Here is an 18,652-nt window from a genome sequence, read left to right as displayed (position 1 = left end):
ACTTCTATTAAAAACCCAACGTCAGTCTCTTACATAGTGATCTATGATGCAGACATCTTTGGGAATGAAATGGGTGTTTCAGAATTTCAGAACAGAATTTGTCTGTTGGTCACAATTTGAATCTTTAATGTTGCTATGAATCAGAAAAAGGCAGACCCAAGATTCAGCCAGACACAGTACTGAAAGTTTAAAAGGTTTATTATGTGACCATGGGCAAGGGGGAATTGGCAAAGGGTGCAACAACCCCGCAGGGGGGCGACGAGAAGGCTTGGCTCGACAACATTGAGTGCATTCAGCAACAAAGACTTTGACATCCTTGACCAGCGATGGCCACCAAAACTGAGATTGAACTGTCTGAATGGTTCTGCTGATTCCTGGATGACAAGCTAAACAAGAGCAATGACAAGACTCCAGTACCTTAGGCACAAGGCGTTCAGGGACAAAACAGCTGTCAGGTGGACATGATGGTGGGATAGGCAGATCCCTAATGGCTTCCTGGACCTCCCTTTCCACCTCCACTCAGGACACAGACAACCTGACAGTTTCAGGAAGGATAAACTCCTCTTCACCCGCAGACTGAGATTCTTCAGGCTCTTGAATCCGGGATAGGGCACCAGGCTTGCCATTTTTACTCCCTGGCCTGTAAGACAGGGAGAAATTAAAATGACCGAAAAACAGAGCCCACCTAGCCTGTCTGGGGTTTAGCCGTTTTGCTGATTTCAGGTACTCCAAGTTCTTATGGTCAGTCCACACCATAAACAGCTCCTTAGTCCCCTCCAGCCAATGTCTCCACTCTGTCAACGCCAACTTGACAGCCAATAACTGTCACCCATGTCGTAATTCCGCTCAGCCTGTGACAGAGTCCTTGAAAAGAAGGCACATGGGTGAACACGATCATCCTCACCTCTTTGGCTTAATACAGCATCCACCTCCACAATTAACTGTCTCTCTGGGTCAGGAGACCGTAACACTGGAGCTGACGTGAAGAGTTCCTTTAACCTATTGAAGGCCTTCTCTGCATCCTTATTCCACAAAAATTTCACCTTGGAAGAGGTAAGAGCGTTTAGGGGAGTAGCAACCAGGCTGAAATTTCTAATAAACCTCCTATAGAAGTTTGCGAAGCCCAGAAATCTTTGAAGCTGCATGCAATCAGTTGGAACAGGCCATTCCAATACAGCCTTAACTTTGGAGGGGTCGACAAGCACTTTATCTGGGGAAATGATGAAGCCTAAAAAGGAAGTGATAGTTATGTGAAACTCACATTTTTCTGCCTTGACAAACAACTTGTTTTGGAGAAGACGCAGGAGAACAGCTCTGACATATTTTCTGTGGGTTTCCAGATCTTGAGAATAAATCAGTATGTCATCAAGATAAACAAATATGAATTGACCCACCATGTCTCTTAGAACGTCATTGACCAATGATTGAAAAACTGCAGGAGCATTAGTAAGTCCAAATGGCATGACCTTGTATTCATAATGGCCCTTAGGTGTGTTGAAAGCGGTTTTCCACTCATCTCCTTCTCTGATTCGGACCAGATGATATGCATTCCTTAGATCCAGCTTAGAAAATATCTTGGCTCCCTGGATCTGATCAAAACCGTGTTCATGAGTGGTAAGGGATATCTATTTTTAACTGTTATCTCATTAAGGCCTCTATAATCAATGCATGGTCTCAATGAACCATCCTTCTTCCCAACAAAAAAGAAATCAGCACCTTCAGGAGAGGAAGAGGGCTGAATGTGTCCTGCCTTTAATGCCTCATCAACATAACTCTTCATGGCCCTGTGCTCTGGACCAGACAATGAATAGGTTCTGCCTTTAGGGGGCGATGTGCCAGGAAGCAAATCAATAGCACAATCATAAGGTCTATGGGGTGGCAGAGCTGTGGCCTTGATTTTATTAAATACTTCATTTAAATCATGGTATTCTTGCGGTACCTTGGATAAATCCGGATAGGTCTCCTCAACCTCATTCTCCACACTGACCTCCGTAGCAGCAGACAAAAGTCAGCGGAACATGACTCAGACCAACACAGAACTTCTTTTTTCTTCCAGTTGATGTGAGGGTTGTGTTTCTGCAACCAGGAGGCCCCTAGGACCACAGGAGGTTCTGGTGAATTAATGATCATGAAAGTTACTTTTTTTTTATGATTACTTCCAACTGTTAAGGTAATCTCCTCCGTTCTGAGATGTGAATTGTTCAGGCTGTGACCATCCAAAGCTAGCACATTTCTTGTGTCAGCTGACGGAATACGTTTTATGCCGTTCTTATTTGCAAATGTTTCGTCCATGAATTCAGTATCTGCTCCTGAATCAATAAACACGGCCCCCTGGAGAGACAAAGAAGAGGTTTGAAAATGGGCAGGAAACAAGAAGGAGGAGGCAGATAGTTGACTTCGGCTCAGTAGAGACCTCCCTTCCTCTGCTGAGCCTGTCCTTTTAGTGGACACCTGAGTGCTAAATGTCCCTTCTCTCCACAATAAAAACAGAGCTTGAATCTTCTCCGACAATCTTTCTCCTCAGGGGTAATCTTGGTTCTGCCCAATTGCATGGGCTCACAATTATCATTTTCCTCAGTGAGAGGTGACCAACTCCTTCTCTCATACCGGTGTGCAGAACACTGAGTTAATGATGAGCGACCCTTCACATGGCGCTTCTTCCTTCTCTCTGCCAGCCGAATATCAAAGTGAGCAGCCAAATCCTCGAGTTGTTTCAAGGAAGAAGGATAGTCACGGGTCGCCAGCTCATCCTTGATGTCTTCGTTTAATCCTTTCATGAATGCATCCATTTGTGCTGCCTCATTCCAACGGCTCTCTGCAGCCAACAAATGAAAGTCAATTATATAGGTCGAGACAGGTTGATCACCCTGTTTGAGGGACAATAATCCTCTTGCGGCCTCACGACTTAAAATGACCGGGTCAAAAACTCGAATGAGTTCCTTGGAAAAAGTTTCATAAAGATCACAAGATGCAGACCTGTTATGCAATTAAGCAGTTCCCCACTGTTTAGCCTTTCCTGCCAGCAGAGATATAACAAACGCCACCTTGGAACGTTCAGTGGGAAAGGATGACGGCTGAAGCTCAAAATGAATTTCACACCGAGTTAGAAAAGCTCGACATTGGTCTGAGTCTCCCCTGAACATCTCAGGCGGAGAGAGGCGTGGCTCCTTTACCTCTGCTGTTGTCCGTGTTACTTGGGCGTGGTTTCTTTGTGACGGTGGCGGCTCGGCGACAAGATTGCCAGAACGTAATGTGGAAATTATTTCCTCCATGCCGGAACCCAACCAGGAAAGGGTCTCATCAACGTGGGTACGCCACTGTTGTGCTGGCGATGGGTCCATTTTTGGCCAGATTTTTCTGCTATGAATCAGAAAAAGGCGGACCCAAGATTCAGCCAGACACAGTACTGAATGTTTAAAAGGTTTATTCAGCCACAGGAAAACGTCACACAGGTAACACTCCTCACACCTTCCAGGAATCACTGAGGCAGAAAGAGGGATTAGTGACTTGTAGTCTCTCCAGATTTTGCAGGGATCAGAAAAGTTACTAACCTGCTTTTGTCTTGAGTGGAACTTGAAACCCAGAGGGAAAACCTCAGTGGACGGCAGGCGGTGATCTCCACAGCACACGTAAGAAGTGACTCCAAGCTGAATAATCTGAGGACAGAAACAGGGTCAACGATAGGAACAAGAGGCGTCAGGCAAGGGGCAGGCCGAGGCATAAACCAGATGCAGGAAACAAGGTCGACAACCAAAATCCAAATAGTCCGACAGGGAGCAGGTAGAGGCATAAATCCAAAAAGCAAGGCAAGGTCAAGAACAATGATCAGACAGGAAGGAACGCTGGATATCTACTCACACGATGGCTTTCAAAAATCTGGCACCGTCTGCTTGTCAGAGACAGTATATATCAGGGAAGACACAGGTGTTTGGCATTCCACAGATTGCACTACACTGCAGCAGCCACCAGGTGCATCTAATCTGCTGATTGCAGCCAGGGAGACATGGTAGAGCAGACGTGCCAGAATCATAACAAATGTTACTTTTTGAGCAATAATTACACCTAACATTTTCAGCCCATTTAAAAAAAAAAACACATACAGAACTCACCTTGCAAAATTGTTCATGCATCATTACCTTTTTCACGTTTTTTTAAAACCCAAACTTACATTTTTTACAAAAAGTAGTTCATAGTTATGAGTCAAACATGGTTTTCTATTTTTTTTTTTCGCATAAAAATGTAAAAAGTGTTGCGTTAATAGAGTCCAGCTGTGTGTGATTTAATCTCAGTATATTTAAAGCTTTTTTGTGGAGGTCTTAGAGGTTTGTTGGAGAGCATTAGAGAATAAATTTATTAAGACCAGAGAACACAGCAAACAGGTCTGGGATTGGGTTTTGGAGGAGCTTAAAGCAGGATTAGGTAATAAAACAATACTCTAAGTCCTGAACATCTAACAGAGAAAGGAGAACATTAATTCCAGAAGCAGCTGAGAGACTTACGGTGTCTGTCAACAGAAAATCTATTAGCAACTCAAAAATCTGGTATTTATGAAAATGTGACAAAAAGAAAAGTTATTGTTGAAAGTAAACCATAACCTGTTCTTCTTGCAGTCATGTAGGGGACACAGCTAACATGTGGAAGAAGGTGCTGTGGTTGGATAAGACAAAATAGATTTTTTGGCTTACATGTAATGTGTATGACAGAAAAAATCAAAACTGCCCACCTCCCTAACCAAACTATCCATGAAATGGCAGCATCATCCTGCAGGTCTGCTTCTCCTCAGCATGGAAAGGTAATCTGGTAAGAGTTAATGGTTGGGGCAAAAAACAGGGCAATCCTGGAAGTACACCTGCTGCAAAGTACTTGAGCCTGGGGCAGAGATTCACCTTCCAGCAGGACAATGCCTCTAAACATACAGCCAAAGCAACAATAGAATGACCATTGTTGTTTTGTATTTCTAAAATACAGAGATGCTGGTATTAATGTGACAAAATGGGACAGAATTTCAAGAGATGTGAATACTTCAGCAAGACTCTGTATAACTACAGGCAATCTGACACACACAATCAAACAGAGTGGAAAATCAAATGTCTTTTTGAACTCAAAAAATGAAATGGCAAGAGACTTAAGAAAAAAAGTATCCCTTTATCATTTTAAACAAAAGCAAGAAAAATGGACTATTCGGACTGTATCTATACATCCATCACTCATAAATTAGATAACCTCCAACTTCCTTGCCAGAGGTAATCAGTCAGAGTTGTAACGTGTCTTTTCAGTTGGAAACACTGCAAATCTAATTCAGCATAAGCTTCTAATCTTCCAGATTTCATTTTCTGGGAGAAATGTGTTGCTGCCTGCTTGCGTTATGGAAACAATGAGCTGAGGAAACTGATTTTAATTTAACAAAGTACTGTTACGTGGTGTGATAGATGCACTCCTCTCCCCTATTCCAAACTGTGCCAGAGGCAAGATTTACCTCTTTATTTTGCAAACTTGCGCCACACCATCACGTCATAGCGGAGCTATCAATCAGTCTCATGCGAATATCAGTGGTGTTTGTTAGTTTTGCAGTCTGCAAACATGGGGCTGTCTGCCTTTTCCAGGGAAGCATTGGCACTGGCTTTCAATCGAAACCATAACTCATCTTATCAGCATCTTGCTAGTCCTGTGCTGTATGAATGGGAACACATGAGGCAAAGATGTCATCTTCATATTAATAAATGTGAAATTCTACAGTAAACCAAGGCAATTTATTTGAAAAAGTCATTGTAATAGCAATACCAATTTCCACGTTATCCATGCTTCTTCTCTTCAAATCCTAACCTGGAAATTTTATTTTGCAATAAAAAAAAAGCAAAGCAAAGCAAGCAAAGAATAACTTATTTTGAATTGAACCGTCTGATTATTCTCAGAAGAAAGTAAGAGTGTATGGTTGCATTCTAGAGGAGGTTAAAAATGAAAATGACACATTATATTTGAATAGATGTCCTTGTATTTTTTGTTGTTTAAATCTGCTGATTTTAAAATAATGCTATGATGGTTTAAAAATATGTACTTTTGAAGTACTGGATTATATTGAGAATAAATTGCATCATCATTTTAATACCTTAATGATGGTTTCAACAGTAAGAAATAGTAATTATATGGTAACTTATGGTTTTGTCTTATGATGAAAACAGTGTTTTAACTTATTAGTTTAATAATGTGAGTAAAAATGAGTGTAGTTTTATTTTTTGAGGCCGAAGTGTAGTTCATGACATAAAGCGCAATTATGATATGGAGCTAATAGGTAAGTAAAATTAAGAAAAATGATTTTAACTGGGTATATAGATGTTTCTCAGGAAAGGAAGGATTGGAATATACCATGTAGTGATGGTGGAGATGAGGAAGCTGAAGTAGGGAAAAATGCTGAGGAAGCTGAGGATTCGACACCTGACCGAGCTCAAGGACATAAAAAAGCAACATATCACACATCTGGAGGCTTCCACAGAACCTGTCTCAGTGTGAGAGCGATTTTGTGTTTTTTCCCCCGATTGCATTGAAAGTTTTTTTTTTTAACAGGATGTAGAAAGAAGAGGCTGAGACATCAGGAATAAGTTATATATATTGCTTTTAATTGCACTTAATGTTTGAAAATGGTGAGTTATGTTGTTAGAATTTTATTGTTTTCACTTAATATATAGAGTTATTAGTTATTTTGTTTCAAATTTATTTCTAAGTCTAAGGCCATGTTGTCTAGCTGAGTGGAAAAAGCCTTTGCAAAATATGTGCTTAAAAAGATTTATTAGGAATTTTTATGTTTATAAAAGGTAGCCTCAACAAAAATTATCAGTGCCTTTTAAACTGTATTTCAGACCAAAGTCATGAAATGTTACAGACTGAAACGAAGCAGTACACAAATAGCACAATGCACAATTATTGCCACATTTGATAAATATGTGTACAGAAGTCTTAAAATAGATTCCCGTTAGGAAACCGATATGCTACGTTACGATGATTTTTATTTTCATCCACAATGCATATCATCTGATTTACCACATCTCAAACATGCTTTTTTGGATTCTGGAGATTGTGGAAGCCATTGAAGTACAGTGAACTCATCGTCATGTTCAAGAAACCAGTTTGTCAAACTCCACTGAGTGTGTGCCATCAGATTGGCTTATTTGTTTTAACAAGCAATTAAACAGGTGTATACAGTAAAGTGGCCAGAGAGTGTATGTCCCCCTTTATGAGTGTTGGTGATGCATATGGGACATTTTGTTTAACTCAATAAAATAGATTTGCATTAATCGAATTTAATGAGAGCCAAAAATTACGTTTCTCTGCACACTAAAATATTACATACGATTGATCGTCTATTGTAAAGCAAAACCCAGTTAAAAGTTTGGGAATTCACAGGTGCGAACCGTGTCTAGAGTGTGTGCTTCAGGAGCCACCTCAAAGAGATATATTTAGGACATGGGCTTTCACTGTATAACTTGTGTTAAGGCACTCCTGGACCAAAGTATTTACTTTAAGTAAAGAGAATAATTACACTTTTACATATCTCTTTTTTTTAGACAGAAGAAAGTATTAACTATTGTAAGTCTTGTAAGTTTGTATGTAAGGAATCTATGATTTTCACTTTTCAGAATGTAACTGCATAAAAAGGAAACTGTGATTTATTAAGAGGTATCTGGAAGAGTGGGACAGCAGATGGATGACATATATTTACAATTAATGTTTCTAAATCAACATGTTTGTAATTCATTCATAACAGTGTATGTCCCTGAAATGCCTTTGTAGACACAATAATCATAACATATTTATAAGATTATCTTTGTTGCTATTTTGCTTGGGCTGTTCTTTAAATGCGCATCAACTACCCCCCAACCCCAAAAGATTTGTTGAATCAAAGGTGACAAATACCCTTTCCATATACTAAACATTTTACAGTGAACCGATTTGAGCCTGCATGGATAGCCGTGCGGCCCTCGGAGACCTCGTGTGCACTCCGAGGGTGTACACTGCAAAAAATATTCATCACGCAGATCATTAGACATGAAATGAGTGAGAAAACGTCCATTTTCCTTATCTTGAAGTGAGAACTTACAATCGAGTGAGATGTTGTGCCTTTGTTTCCTCTGCGAAACATCCCTTTTAAGACGTCTGTGACCGTTATGAGTATGAGATATACTATTAATGCTTGGGACACTTGTATCCATGTATTTACGCAAGATGTTTTTTTTTTCCTCTAAGCGCGCAACAATTGAATGCGTCTTGACCGAATTAATTTGAGAGGGGGGGATTGCTTAATGACTTTGGAGAATCAACAGTTTTTTCCCCCTGAACAGCATTTTTTTCTTTTTTCTTTTTTTTTTGCAGTGCAGCTCTTGCTGAAGTCATTCTCCGTCTCGTACACGGCAGCAACCAAGGACAGAGGAGCATCAGCAGGAAGAGAGTAAGGTGCATCCTCTCCTCTCCGCTCCTCTCCTCGCCATTGCGCTCATTGTGTCGGTGCTGAATCAATGTCAGTGCGAACGCTTCTGTAACAGGAGGCTGCTGGAAGCGGAGGGACAAACACACGGACAAACCTATGCGTGGATTTCGGCTCTTTTTCCCTTCGCCAATGCAAAAGGAAATATGCAGCGAAGCTTCACCTTGCTCTACACCAGTTTACTGGGGATATGCTTGGGTTCGGGTTCAAGTTTCCCAAGTAACATCAACATAGGTGAGAATGAATTAGACTTTCTGATAGGAGAAAAAAAAAAAAAAGAGGCAAACTCTTTTTCAACTTTGTGTGTCTTTTCTTGTGTATTTAACCTGATTTGCCTCCGTCTCTGAATCTGAACCATGAACTCCTGGTTGTTTGCTGCTCAACAGGAGGATTGTTCCCCAACGTCTCGCACGAATATGAAGTGTTTCGGTTCGCCCTTTCTCACCACCAGGACATCCCCAAACTGGTGCCGCAGGTGGACATGGTCATAATGGGAAATAGCTTCTCCATGACATATGCCTGTAAGTAATCAATCACCAGATACTGGTTTTAGTCTCCTCTAATTGCTCCTCCTCCTCTTATTGTGTTGCAGCATCTGGAAGTCCATGGATAGAGAGGGAGAAATGCTGTAGTCACTCATGTTTTGAACCTGGTGCGAAGCGACTGTTGGTCGGTTATCTCAGTAACTGTTGCGTGGGATTATTTCCTTCTGCATGATTGCAGCCTCATTTGCGCTCAGGGGGATTTGAAAGCTAAAGCGCATCAGCGGAAGAATGCTTGTCTCACATCAGATTTTTACAGCTATACTATACTATACATATCCTATACTAAACATATATAAGGAAATGCACCAATTAGGGATCGGAATCTGCCGATTTCCCTTTGATTAACTGTGATTGACAAACAGCAGGTCAAACACTGGAAAAAAATCGTAATTTTCTTCCCCTATTTATTAAATGCACTAAAGATACTAAAGATCTAAAATCTTGTCTTTAAACACATCAAACAAAAGCATTTACTTTGATTTACTGTTTTGAGTTTAGCAGATAATATTACATCTGCTAATCATCATATTTAAAAATAAACTTAAATGCACTTAAATAAATATGAAATATTATAAACCAATTTGGTTTGGTTTGTTTTTTTAAATGCCCATCTATGAGTGAACGATATTCCAAATACCTAGCAAACATTTTACATAATGGGTTGAGACAGGTAGGAAATGGGGCAAACAATGGAACCCAGATAGTGGCCTTATGTTTATTGCCTAAATAGGTCTTATGCAGGCAGAGTCAACCCAGGGCATAATTAAACTGATTTGGGCCCTCTCATCAGTAGGGGGCTCTAACGGCACCTTTATTTTCACCCAAGTCAGGTTTAGAAATATATGAATAACACATCAGTATCATGCACATAAACCTTCTCTGATTCACACTTGTTAACTTTTGAAGTTTAAAAAGAAACATCAAAATTTCTCAGATTTTGATTAGCAAAATTGCAGATGTATAAGGCACAGAATCTCAGATGCTAATAGAAGATCAGAATGATATATAGAAGATAAATGTCATAGACATAATCTTCAATGCACAAATCAGGATAATCTGTTAATCCCTCCATTTTCTGTTGGATTTAAAGTACCATCTTTTTAAAAAAAACCTACAGCACTTTTTTTTTTTCTCTTCTATGTGTTATCAGCCAAAAAAGTCCGATGGGTGCATTTCTAGTTTTTTTTTTTCATAATACCTCATTTTGGTGAGACGGAAAACAAAAATCAGAGTGCAGATCGAGGATCTCACATTATGTGCATGGAAAAGGGATGCTTTGAAGATTCAGTCTCACATTTCTGTGCAAGTTAACTGTTTTAACATTTTTGAAACTCAGTTCTGATCTTTTTGATCCAAACAGCCAAACAGATCTAAGGCCACCTTTACATAATCTACATGACAACATTTCAAACAAATAGCAGTGCATTAGCTATGGAAGTAAAAGATTTATTTGCAACATGTTTGTTCTGAAACTCTGGACTCAGTAAGATGCTATTCTCCTCTGGGTGATGATCTGTGTCATTTAACAATAGTTTTAAATCTGAGCTTTTGCAAAAAATCAGTTGACACTGCTTCCTGTTGTTAACCCTTCTACTTATACCTAATTTGTATTCACAAGAGTTGTTGGAACCCTTGAGGCTTTTCAATAAGCATAAATATAAAAAACATTTCTATAATTTAAAGTCCTTTTAATGAGAAGCCCGGGAAAAGGCACCAGAACTTCCTATGAATGTGCAGAACATTGAGAAGCTATGAGCATCATGTCTGTTCATTAGCGCACTACTGGTTTGCCACTGGAGTAAAAAACCTAATTAATTAACCATCCAATATCAGCTTTTCATGCTTGTCTTACCGTGTAAAAGTCAGAATGGCAAAAATGGTATTATATTCTGCTCTGCTCATAACCACTTGTAAATCACAATAAGATCATGTTATGATTTTTTGTTTTAAATGGTAGCGCTGTATGTAATTTTCTATTTATACTGTGTCAATCATATGTTGCCACATACCTACTTTTCTGCCACATTTTTATCTTCCCATCCTTGACTCACTCACACTTTTGTGAATTTGCACACTCCACTTCCAGGAGATACCCTTTGACAAGTGAGTCTGTGTGTCTACACCCATTGTGTGATACCACCTCAGCGACAGACATTTCCTTGTCACTCTCACAGACCACATTTCCAATTTGAAACCTCTCTAGGATTTATAAAGCCAGTCTTCAACCCATTTCCACTTATGCACTTGTAACTGAGGTTGTTAATAAAGACATTAAAAAATTATTTGGTTTTTAAAAGACACACAAAAAAAACATTATACATTTCTCACACCAATTTATTTTAAGGTGATAAAGCTCCAGTAGTTGTTGTGTGGAGCTTATAGCTTTGAGGTGGTATGGAGAAAAAACAGCTTTCCATCAGTGATGCAGCAAGAAATTGAATGGTGTCTGGAATAGGCCAATTTTCAGCTTAATTGGCCCTGACCAGATCCTGATAGGAACTCAACACTTCGATCAGTGAATGCAGCATACCTAAGTATTACCAGGTTGCACCGACAAGAGCACCCTTGGTGTGGAACTTGCTACTGAGGAAAAAAGACTCAAAGTTAACTATTTTCTGCCAGTGAGGTGTTTAAAATGAAGTCAGAGGAAGCACAGAGATAGATTTAAAAGGGAACTGTATTTTTTAAGACACTGATATATGCCTTTTGTTTATTCAGGCTAAGGGACAGTGGGGGAGACTTTAAGCAGGTAGCAGGAAGGCTCACTGTATTACAACAAAGTTGCACTATTTGGGCTCCTTGTGCTTTCAACCTCTTTCTGCCATGGAAAATGTTGGATTTTGAAATGATGGCAGCCTTTTGGAAATGCCAGAGTGGGAGTAAGAATCTACATTCTTAAAGGAAATGTTCACAGAGACAGCTTCTTTAATAATGCTAGCCTTATTAATTACTAATATAGCATGCTAAACAGAGCTTTAAATATCAAACCCAAAGTTATTTGGCAGTAGTTAATTGTAAAATTCTGTTTTGCAGTATGTCCTCTCTCACAGACATCTGCATCTGCTCCTAGTAAAAATAATTTTGGACCACGGATTTGGATTTCTATATCTTCCTTACTTTACAGTTCTTAGAGAGAAATCACTATCTGCAGATCAGAAAACGGCCACAAAATTCAGATTGATCCATCTCCACATATGTGAATTATTGATCATCAATTATGCCTTTTGCAGAATAGTAATTTGTGTTTCTAAAAGAAAGATCAAGTGTTGCGCAGAAATAAATATATTCAACCATGATGCTGCTTCCTTTCTACAAGACCAAATTCTTTATTAATCCCATCATCCAAGGATCTGCTTGTTGAAAATAGTGTATTTAAACCTGTCCAGTATCTGGCTGACATCTCAATGACCACTCAAAGCTACCCCTCAGCCATTTATACGCCAGAAGCCAGGCTGAACTAAGATGCCTAGATACCTTAATAATGAGACAGTCCTCTAATCAGAAGAGAGTTCAAGCGGATAGGCTGCTGGTGAATGTTTGCAGGAATTTCTCCAAGGGAGGATCAAAGCAGGTGGTGGCGTCGGTCATGGTAAAGTGCATTCGTGTCTTTATTGTTGAGACAACAGAACAGGAGGTTGCCAAAGAATAAGTCAGATGGCTGCAAGATGATAGAGTAGGGATTATATTAGTTTAATAATGCAAGGATAATTCAAATATTCTGATCTAATTGCTGTCGTGAAGCTGTCTAAAAGGGGTTGACTGAAAAAAGATCACACCTAATACCTGGTAGATTCAGCCTCAAAGGTCATCCACTGATTTTCCATCATGTTCTCCCAGTCTGGCCTCTCTCCATCTCTTCCGTGGACATATTTGACATCTTTCTTCCCCCCATTTCTCGTCAGACACCTCACTCCTGTCCATGGATACGATTGTGGGTTTTGGTATAAGCCTGTCAGAAGCATTCAAAAAGCAAAGGAGAATGACAAAAATGAAAATGACACTTGCTGGGTGTCACTCGTTCTAAAAGACTGCGGAGGATACGAAGATGGTTTTGGAAGAAAAAAATCCCGAAATGGCCTGTGGCTTGCTTATAATGATTCAGACGGGGGGAAAAAAAGCCGTCTATTCCTGGATTTCTATTTAGCATTACTGTGCGGAGGGGTGGATGTGTTCTTGCATCTGCGTGGCCATTTTGTGTGGGAAGCTTTTTGAGTGAGTGACAGTTTACCTCTGTATTCGTTTGATTCTGGGAACGTGCCCTGAGGGGGCGTTTTTGAGTCACACCACTGGGGTGAAAAGCAGCATGGGGTGAATGGACCCTTGTCCCTTGTGCAGTAGTGATGAATGGAGTTCCGGATCATCAGCTGGCACTTATGATCAGCCACTTCCACAGAAGCACGATGCCCACACACACAGCCACACAGACACATATATGCTAATACACGATCAGTGACACCTGCCAAAAGGCTAAGAGAAGCTGAGTGGGTTAGGAATTCAGGTCTTAGGGTTTTTCTGTGTGTGTTTGCATTAGCATGGGGGTTTATGTAGAGCAGAGGTTAAGGAGAGGACAATAAGACAGAAACCTAATTTGATAAGAAAAAAAGACAATGAATGTTTTTTTTTTATGTCTTTGTCTCTATATGTGCCTTTGTTTTGCCACTGTCAGTGGAAGTGCTCGCAGGGACTGCTGTTTGTAAATGTAGAATATTAGTCACCACTCCCCCTCAGCTGGATCCCACATTACCATAATCTTCTTTTGACTTGGTTTAGAACGCAAACGTCACTGATCCACCAGCTTCATGTCAAAGCCCCTGCAGGCTCACTCTTATATGATCTACTTTTCTCTTTGATGTCCTTCGCGCGGTAAGACTTAGGTTGAGCTTCGGTTATTTTTGGCCTTTCTGCTGAGAATCGCGCTTAGCAACAAGATGTACTGTAAGGTGTCAAACTACAGGATTTTTTTTCATTTTTGTGAAATGTTTGCTTAGCTATAAAGTAGAATTTATGTGTCTACATGAAAAACCTTACATTAGGACTGGAAAAAAGATTTGTGTTGTTGCAATGATGCAGGCAGTGGTGTTTCTCTGGAGTCTTTGAGGGTTATTTAAAGAGGACTTTGTGAAGATCTATGAGGCAGCCTTGATCAATGAACTGAGCTCTGGATGGAAGCCTTCCCAGTCGATCAATAGAGCACAGATGAGGTAGGGGATGGGGTCAGCTTTCTTTGGAGCATGTGTAAAGGACATATATGAATTAATACCTGATGACAAGATGAACATTTCTACTGCAAAAAGTATTCAGCCCGCTTGAACTTTTCCTTTTGTCATGTTACAACTACTAATTTCAATGTATTTTATTGGGATATTATGTGTTATCAATACATTGTGCACAAGCGTAAGATATAAGGGAAATTATGCATTGTGTTCCCAATTTTAAACAAAGAAATATCTGGAAGATATGCCAGGCATATGTATTTAGCCTGCTTTACTTTATTACCTACTTACCAAAAGACAGTTTTAATCAGAGAAGCAGTAAGAGACCCATGGTAAGGAGCTGGAGGAGCTGCAGAGATCAGCAGCTCAGGTCAGAAAATCTGTTGACACCACAAGTACCAGATTCAATTCAATTCAATTCAGTTTTATTTATATAGCGCCAATTCACAACACATGTTGTCTCAAGGCACTTCACAAAAGTCAGGTACATACATTCCTATTAATTCTAACAATTGAACAGTGCAGTCGGAGTTAGCTTTTTATTCAAATTGGATAAAATGTTTTTTTATCTAAGGAAACCCAGCAGATTGCATCCAGTCAGTGACTTGCAGCATTCACTCCACCTGGATGAGCATGTAGAGACAGTGGACAGTCACTGGCGTTGACTTTGAAACAATCCCTCATACTGAGCATGCATGTAGCAACAGCGGAGAGGAAAAACTCCCTTTTAACAGGAAGAAACCTCCAGCAGAACCAGGCTCAGTGTGAGCGGCCATCTGCCACGATGGACTGGGGGTTTGAGAGAACAGAGCAGAGACACAAAAAGAACACAGAAGCACTGATCCAGGAGTACTTTCTATGGGAAGGAAAAGGAAATGTTAATGGATGTAGCTCTAGTCGTTTCACCTAGAAAGAAAGAACAGATAAACTCTGAGCCAGTTTTCAAGGTTAGAGTCTGAAAGAGAGCACATATAATTAGTTACAGTAAAAGCTCAGTCAATTTCCAGGTCTAGGAGAGAGAATGGGTTAAACATTAAAAGACAGGGCCAAGTGGATCATCTGTAGAGGGTGAGCATTAAGTTGTTGCCAGCAGAAGCTCAGATGATTCCCCTCTCCAGAAAGGTGTCACAGGCAGACACAGAGCCAGTCCAGGTGTAGCTTGTAGGAACAGAAAAGAGAACAAGGTTAAAAGCTGAAATAACAGCAAATAATGCAAAATTGGAGAGTAGTGTGAGAATGTAGCGAAGAGGGTGAAAGTGGTCGTTATGTCCTCCAGCAGCCTAAGCCTATAGCAGCATAACTACACAGATAGTTTCAGTTCAGATTATTTAGTTAAACGGCGCTTATTTACAACAATGTCGTCTCAAGGCACCTCACAAAGGGTCCCACTGATGGTCATTGTTATACTAAAAACCACAACGATTGGGATACCTCTCTCTGTCAGACTGATTATAACCATTGGAAAAGAGAAGGGGTCATACAGGTAGCAGAAATGGAGGGTGTGTTTGCACCTCAACCATAACTGAGCCGGTTTAGGCTAAACCTGACTCCCCTTTACTCCAACCAACAGGGAGGGAGGAAGGCTCCCTCCCTGGTAAACTAAGCCACTCTAACTATAAGCTTTATCAAAAAGGAAAGTTGTAAGCCTAGCCTTAAAAGTAGACAGGGTGTCTGCCTCACGGACTAAAACTGGGAGCTGGTTCCACAGGAGAGGAGCCTGATAACTAAAGGATCTGCCTCCCATTCTACTTATAGACAATCTAGGAACCACCAGTAAACCTGCAGTCTGAGAACAAAGTGCTCTGTTAGGAACATATGGAACCATCAGATCTCTGTTGTATGATGGAGCTAGATCATTAAGGGCTTTATATGTGAGGAGGAGAATTTTAAATTCTATTCTAGATTTAACAGGGAGCCAATGAAGGGAAGCTAAAATAGGAGAAATAGGATCTCTCTTTTTAATTTTCATCAGAACTCTTGATGCAGCATTTTGAATCAGCTTAAGGCTTTTAACTGCATTTTGTGGACATCCTGGTAGTAACGAATTACAATTGTCCAGCCTTGAAGTAACAAATGCATGGACTAGTTTTTCAGAGTCACTCCTGGATAGGATATTTCTAATTTTGGCAATGTTCCGGAGATGAAAGAAGGAAACCCTAGAAACCTGTTTAATATGGGATTTAAATGACATGTCCTGGTCAAAAATAACACCAAGGTTTTTTACTTTATTATCAGAGGTCAATTTAATGCCATCCAGGTTAAGTGATTGAATAAGCAGTTTCTTTTTGAAAGACTCCGGTCCAAAGATGACAACTTCTGTCTTGTCTGAATTTAGAAGCAAAAAATTTAACGTCATCCAAGTTTTTATATCTTCAAGACATGCTTGTAGTCTATCTAACTGGTCAGGCTCATCAGGATTTATGGATAAGTAAAGCTGAGTATCATCAGCGTAACAGTGAAAATGTATCCCATGCTGCCTGATAATTTGACCTATTGGAAGCATATATATATAGTAAAGAGAATTGGCCCAAGTACTGAACCCTGTGGTACTCCACAATTAACCCTGGAGTTTAAAGATGATTTATCATTTACATGAACAAACTGGAATCTGTCAGACAAATAAGATTTAAACCAGCCTAGCGCTTTTCCCCTGATCCCTACAGCATATTCCAGCCTTTCTAAGAGAATATTGTGATCGACTGTATCAAATGCAGCACTGAGATCTAACAGGACAAGTACAGACACAAGTCCATTATCTGAGGCCATAAGAATATCATTAGTGACTTTCAGCAGAGCTGTTTCAGTGCTATGATGGGCTCTGAAACCTGACTGAAACTCTTCAAACAGGTCATTGCTGTATAAATGCTCACACATTTGATTAGCAACAATTTTCTCAAGAATTTTAGATAAGAATGGAAGATTGGATATAGGTCTGTAATTTTTCAAGTCATCTCGATCAAGCGAAGGTTTCTTAAGTAAAGGTTTAATTACATCTAACTTAAAAGCCTGTGGTACATATCCATTTACTAAAGATAGATTAATCATATCTAAAATGGGGCTGGTAATCAGAGGGAACACTTCCTTAAATACTTTGGTTGGGATTGGGTGTAACATACAAGTTGAAGGTTTAGATGAAGCTAATATTGCTGATAACTCAGGAAGCTTCACAAGATCAAAACAGTCCAAACACAAATCAGGTTCCGCAGCCACCTCCAATGTTGTCTCACTTACTGAGGATGAAGTAATCATCTTCGGGAGTATGTCAAAGATTTTATTTTTAATAGAATTAATTTTATTTAAGAAGAATCCCATAAAGTCATGGCTGCTAAGAGCTAAGGGAATGGATGGCTCAACAGAGTTATGACTCTGTGTAAGTTTAGCAACTGTACTAAAGAGAAACCTAGGGTTATTCTTGTTCTCTTCTATTAATGATGAGAAATAAGCTGTTCTAGCTTGGCGACGTGTCTTTTTAAACAACAGTAGGCTATTTTTCCAGATTAAGTAGGAATCCTCTAGGTGTGTAGAGCGCCATTTTCTCTCCAATTTTCTAACATTGTGCTTTAAAGTACACAGCTCTGAATTAAACCAAGGAGATAGCCTCCTATTAGTGATTACCTTCTTTTTCAAGGGGGCTGCATTGTCTAATGCATCACGCAATGATGAAGAAACACTATGAACAAAAGAATCAATTTGTGAAGGGGCAGAAACAGAATTATTGCCTTCCATTGTGCTTTTCAGTGATAATGAGGAAATTAAAAGTGGAACAGATTCTTTAAAGGTTGTTACAGCATCGCCTGATAATGATCTACTATAATTAAATTTTCTTTCAGGTGTGGAGTACTCGGTTAAATTAAACTCAAAGGTTATTAAGAAATGGTCAGACAGGACAGGGTTATGAGAGAACATTGTTATGTCTTTACACTCAATGCCATATGTCAGCACAAGGTCCAGAGAATGAAGACAAAGGTGGGTAGGTTTGTTAATGTTTTGATCAAAGCCAATTGAGTCTAAGATAGCATTAAACGCTATATTTAGGCTATCACGTTCAGCGTCTACATGAATGTTAAAATCCCCCACTATAATAACCTTATCTGTATTTAACACTAAATCAGATAAAAGGTCTGAAAACTGATCTAAAAATTGAGAGTAAGGGCCTGGTGGACAGTACAAAACAACAAACAGAAGAAGTTTTAGTGCTTTGCAATTTGAATGAGGAAAACTAAGGATTAAATATTCAAAAAGTTGTAGCTATTGATTGGTCTGGGACTAGTCAATAAATCCAACTGAAAGATGGTTGCTACTCCTCCTCCTCGCCCAGTAATTCGAGGAATGTGAAAATTTAAATAATTAGTAGGAGTTGACTCATTTATAGTAACATAATCCTCTTGCTGCAGCCAGGTTTCTGTGAGGCAAAATAA

At 39.7% G+C, this 18,652-nt stretch overlaps 1 protein-coding gene across 5 annotated transcripts in view; it reads left to right on the top strand.

Moving 5' to 3' along the window:
* The first annotated feature begins 8,357 nt into the window (after window positions 1–8,357).
* Window positions 8,358–18,652, top strand: part of gria1a (glutamate receptor, ionotropic, AMPA 1a) — a 140,674-nt gene continuing 130,379 nt past the window's right edge. For 2 of the 5 annotated variants that reach the window (XM_047353030.1, XM_047353029.1), the window contains exons 1-2: window positions 8,359–8,710; window positions 8,863–8,997. In XM_047353030.1, the coding sequence (XP_047208986.1) occupies window positions 8,623–8,710; window positions 8,863–8,997 (223 nt within the window). In that variant the 5' untranslated portion in view covers window positions 8,359–8,622. Of the gene's footprint in view, window positions 8,711–8,862; window positions 8,998–18,652 lie in introns of all 5 variants that reach the window. The other 3 variants (XM_047353031.1, XM_047353028.1, XM_047353027.1) reach the window with 3 other exon arrangements.

This window comes from Girardinichthys multiradiatus, chromosome 23 (assembly GCF_021462225.1).
Source record: "Girardinichthys multiradiatus isolate DD_20200921_A chromosome 23, DD_fGirMul_XY1, whole genome shotgun sequence".
NCBI classification, from domain to species: Eukaryota; Metazoa; Chordata; class Actinopteri; order Cyprinodontiformes; family Goodeidae; genus Girardinichthys; species Girardinichthys multiradiatus.
Note: the sequence above shows the minus strand (reverse complement) of the source record. Positions and strands in the feature narration are given on the sequence as shown.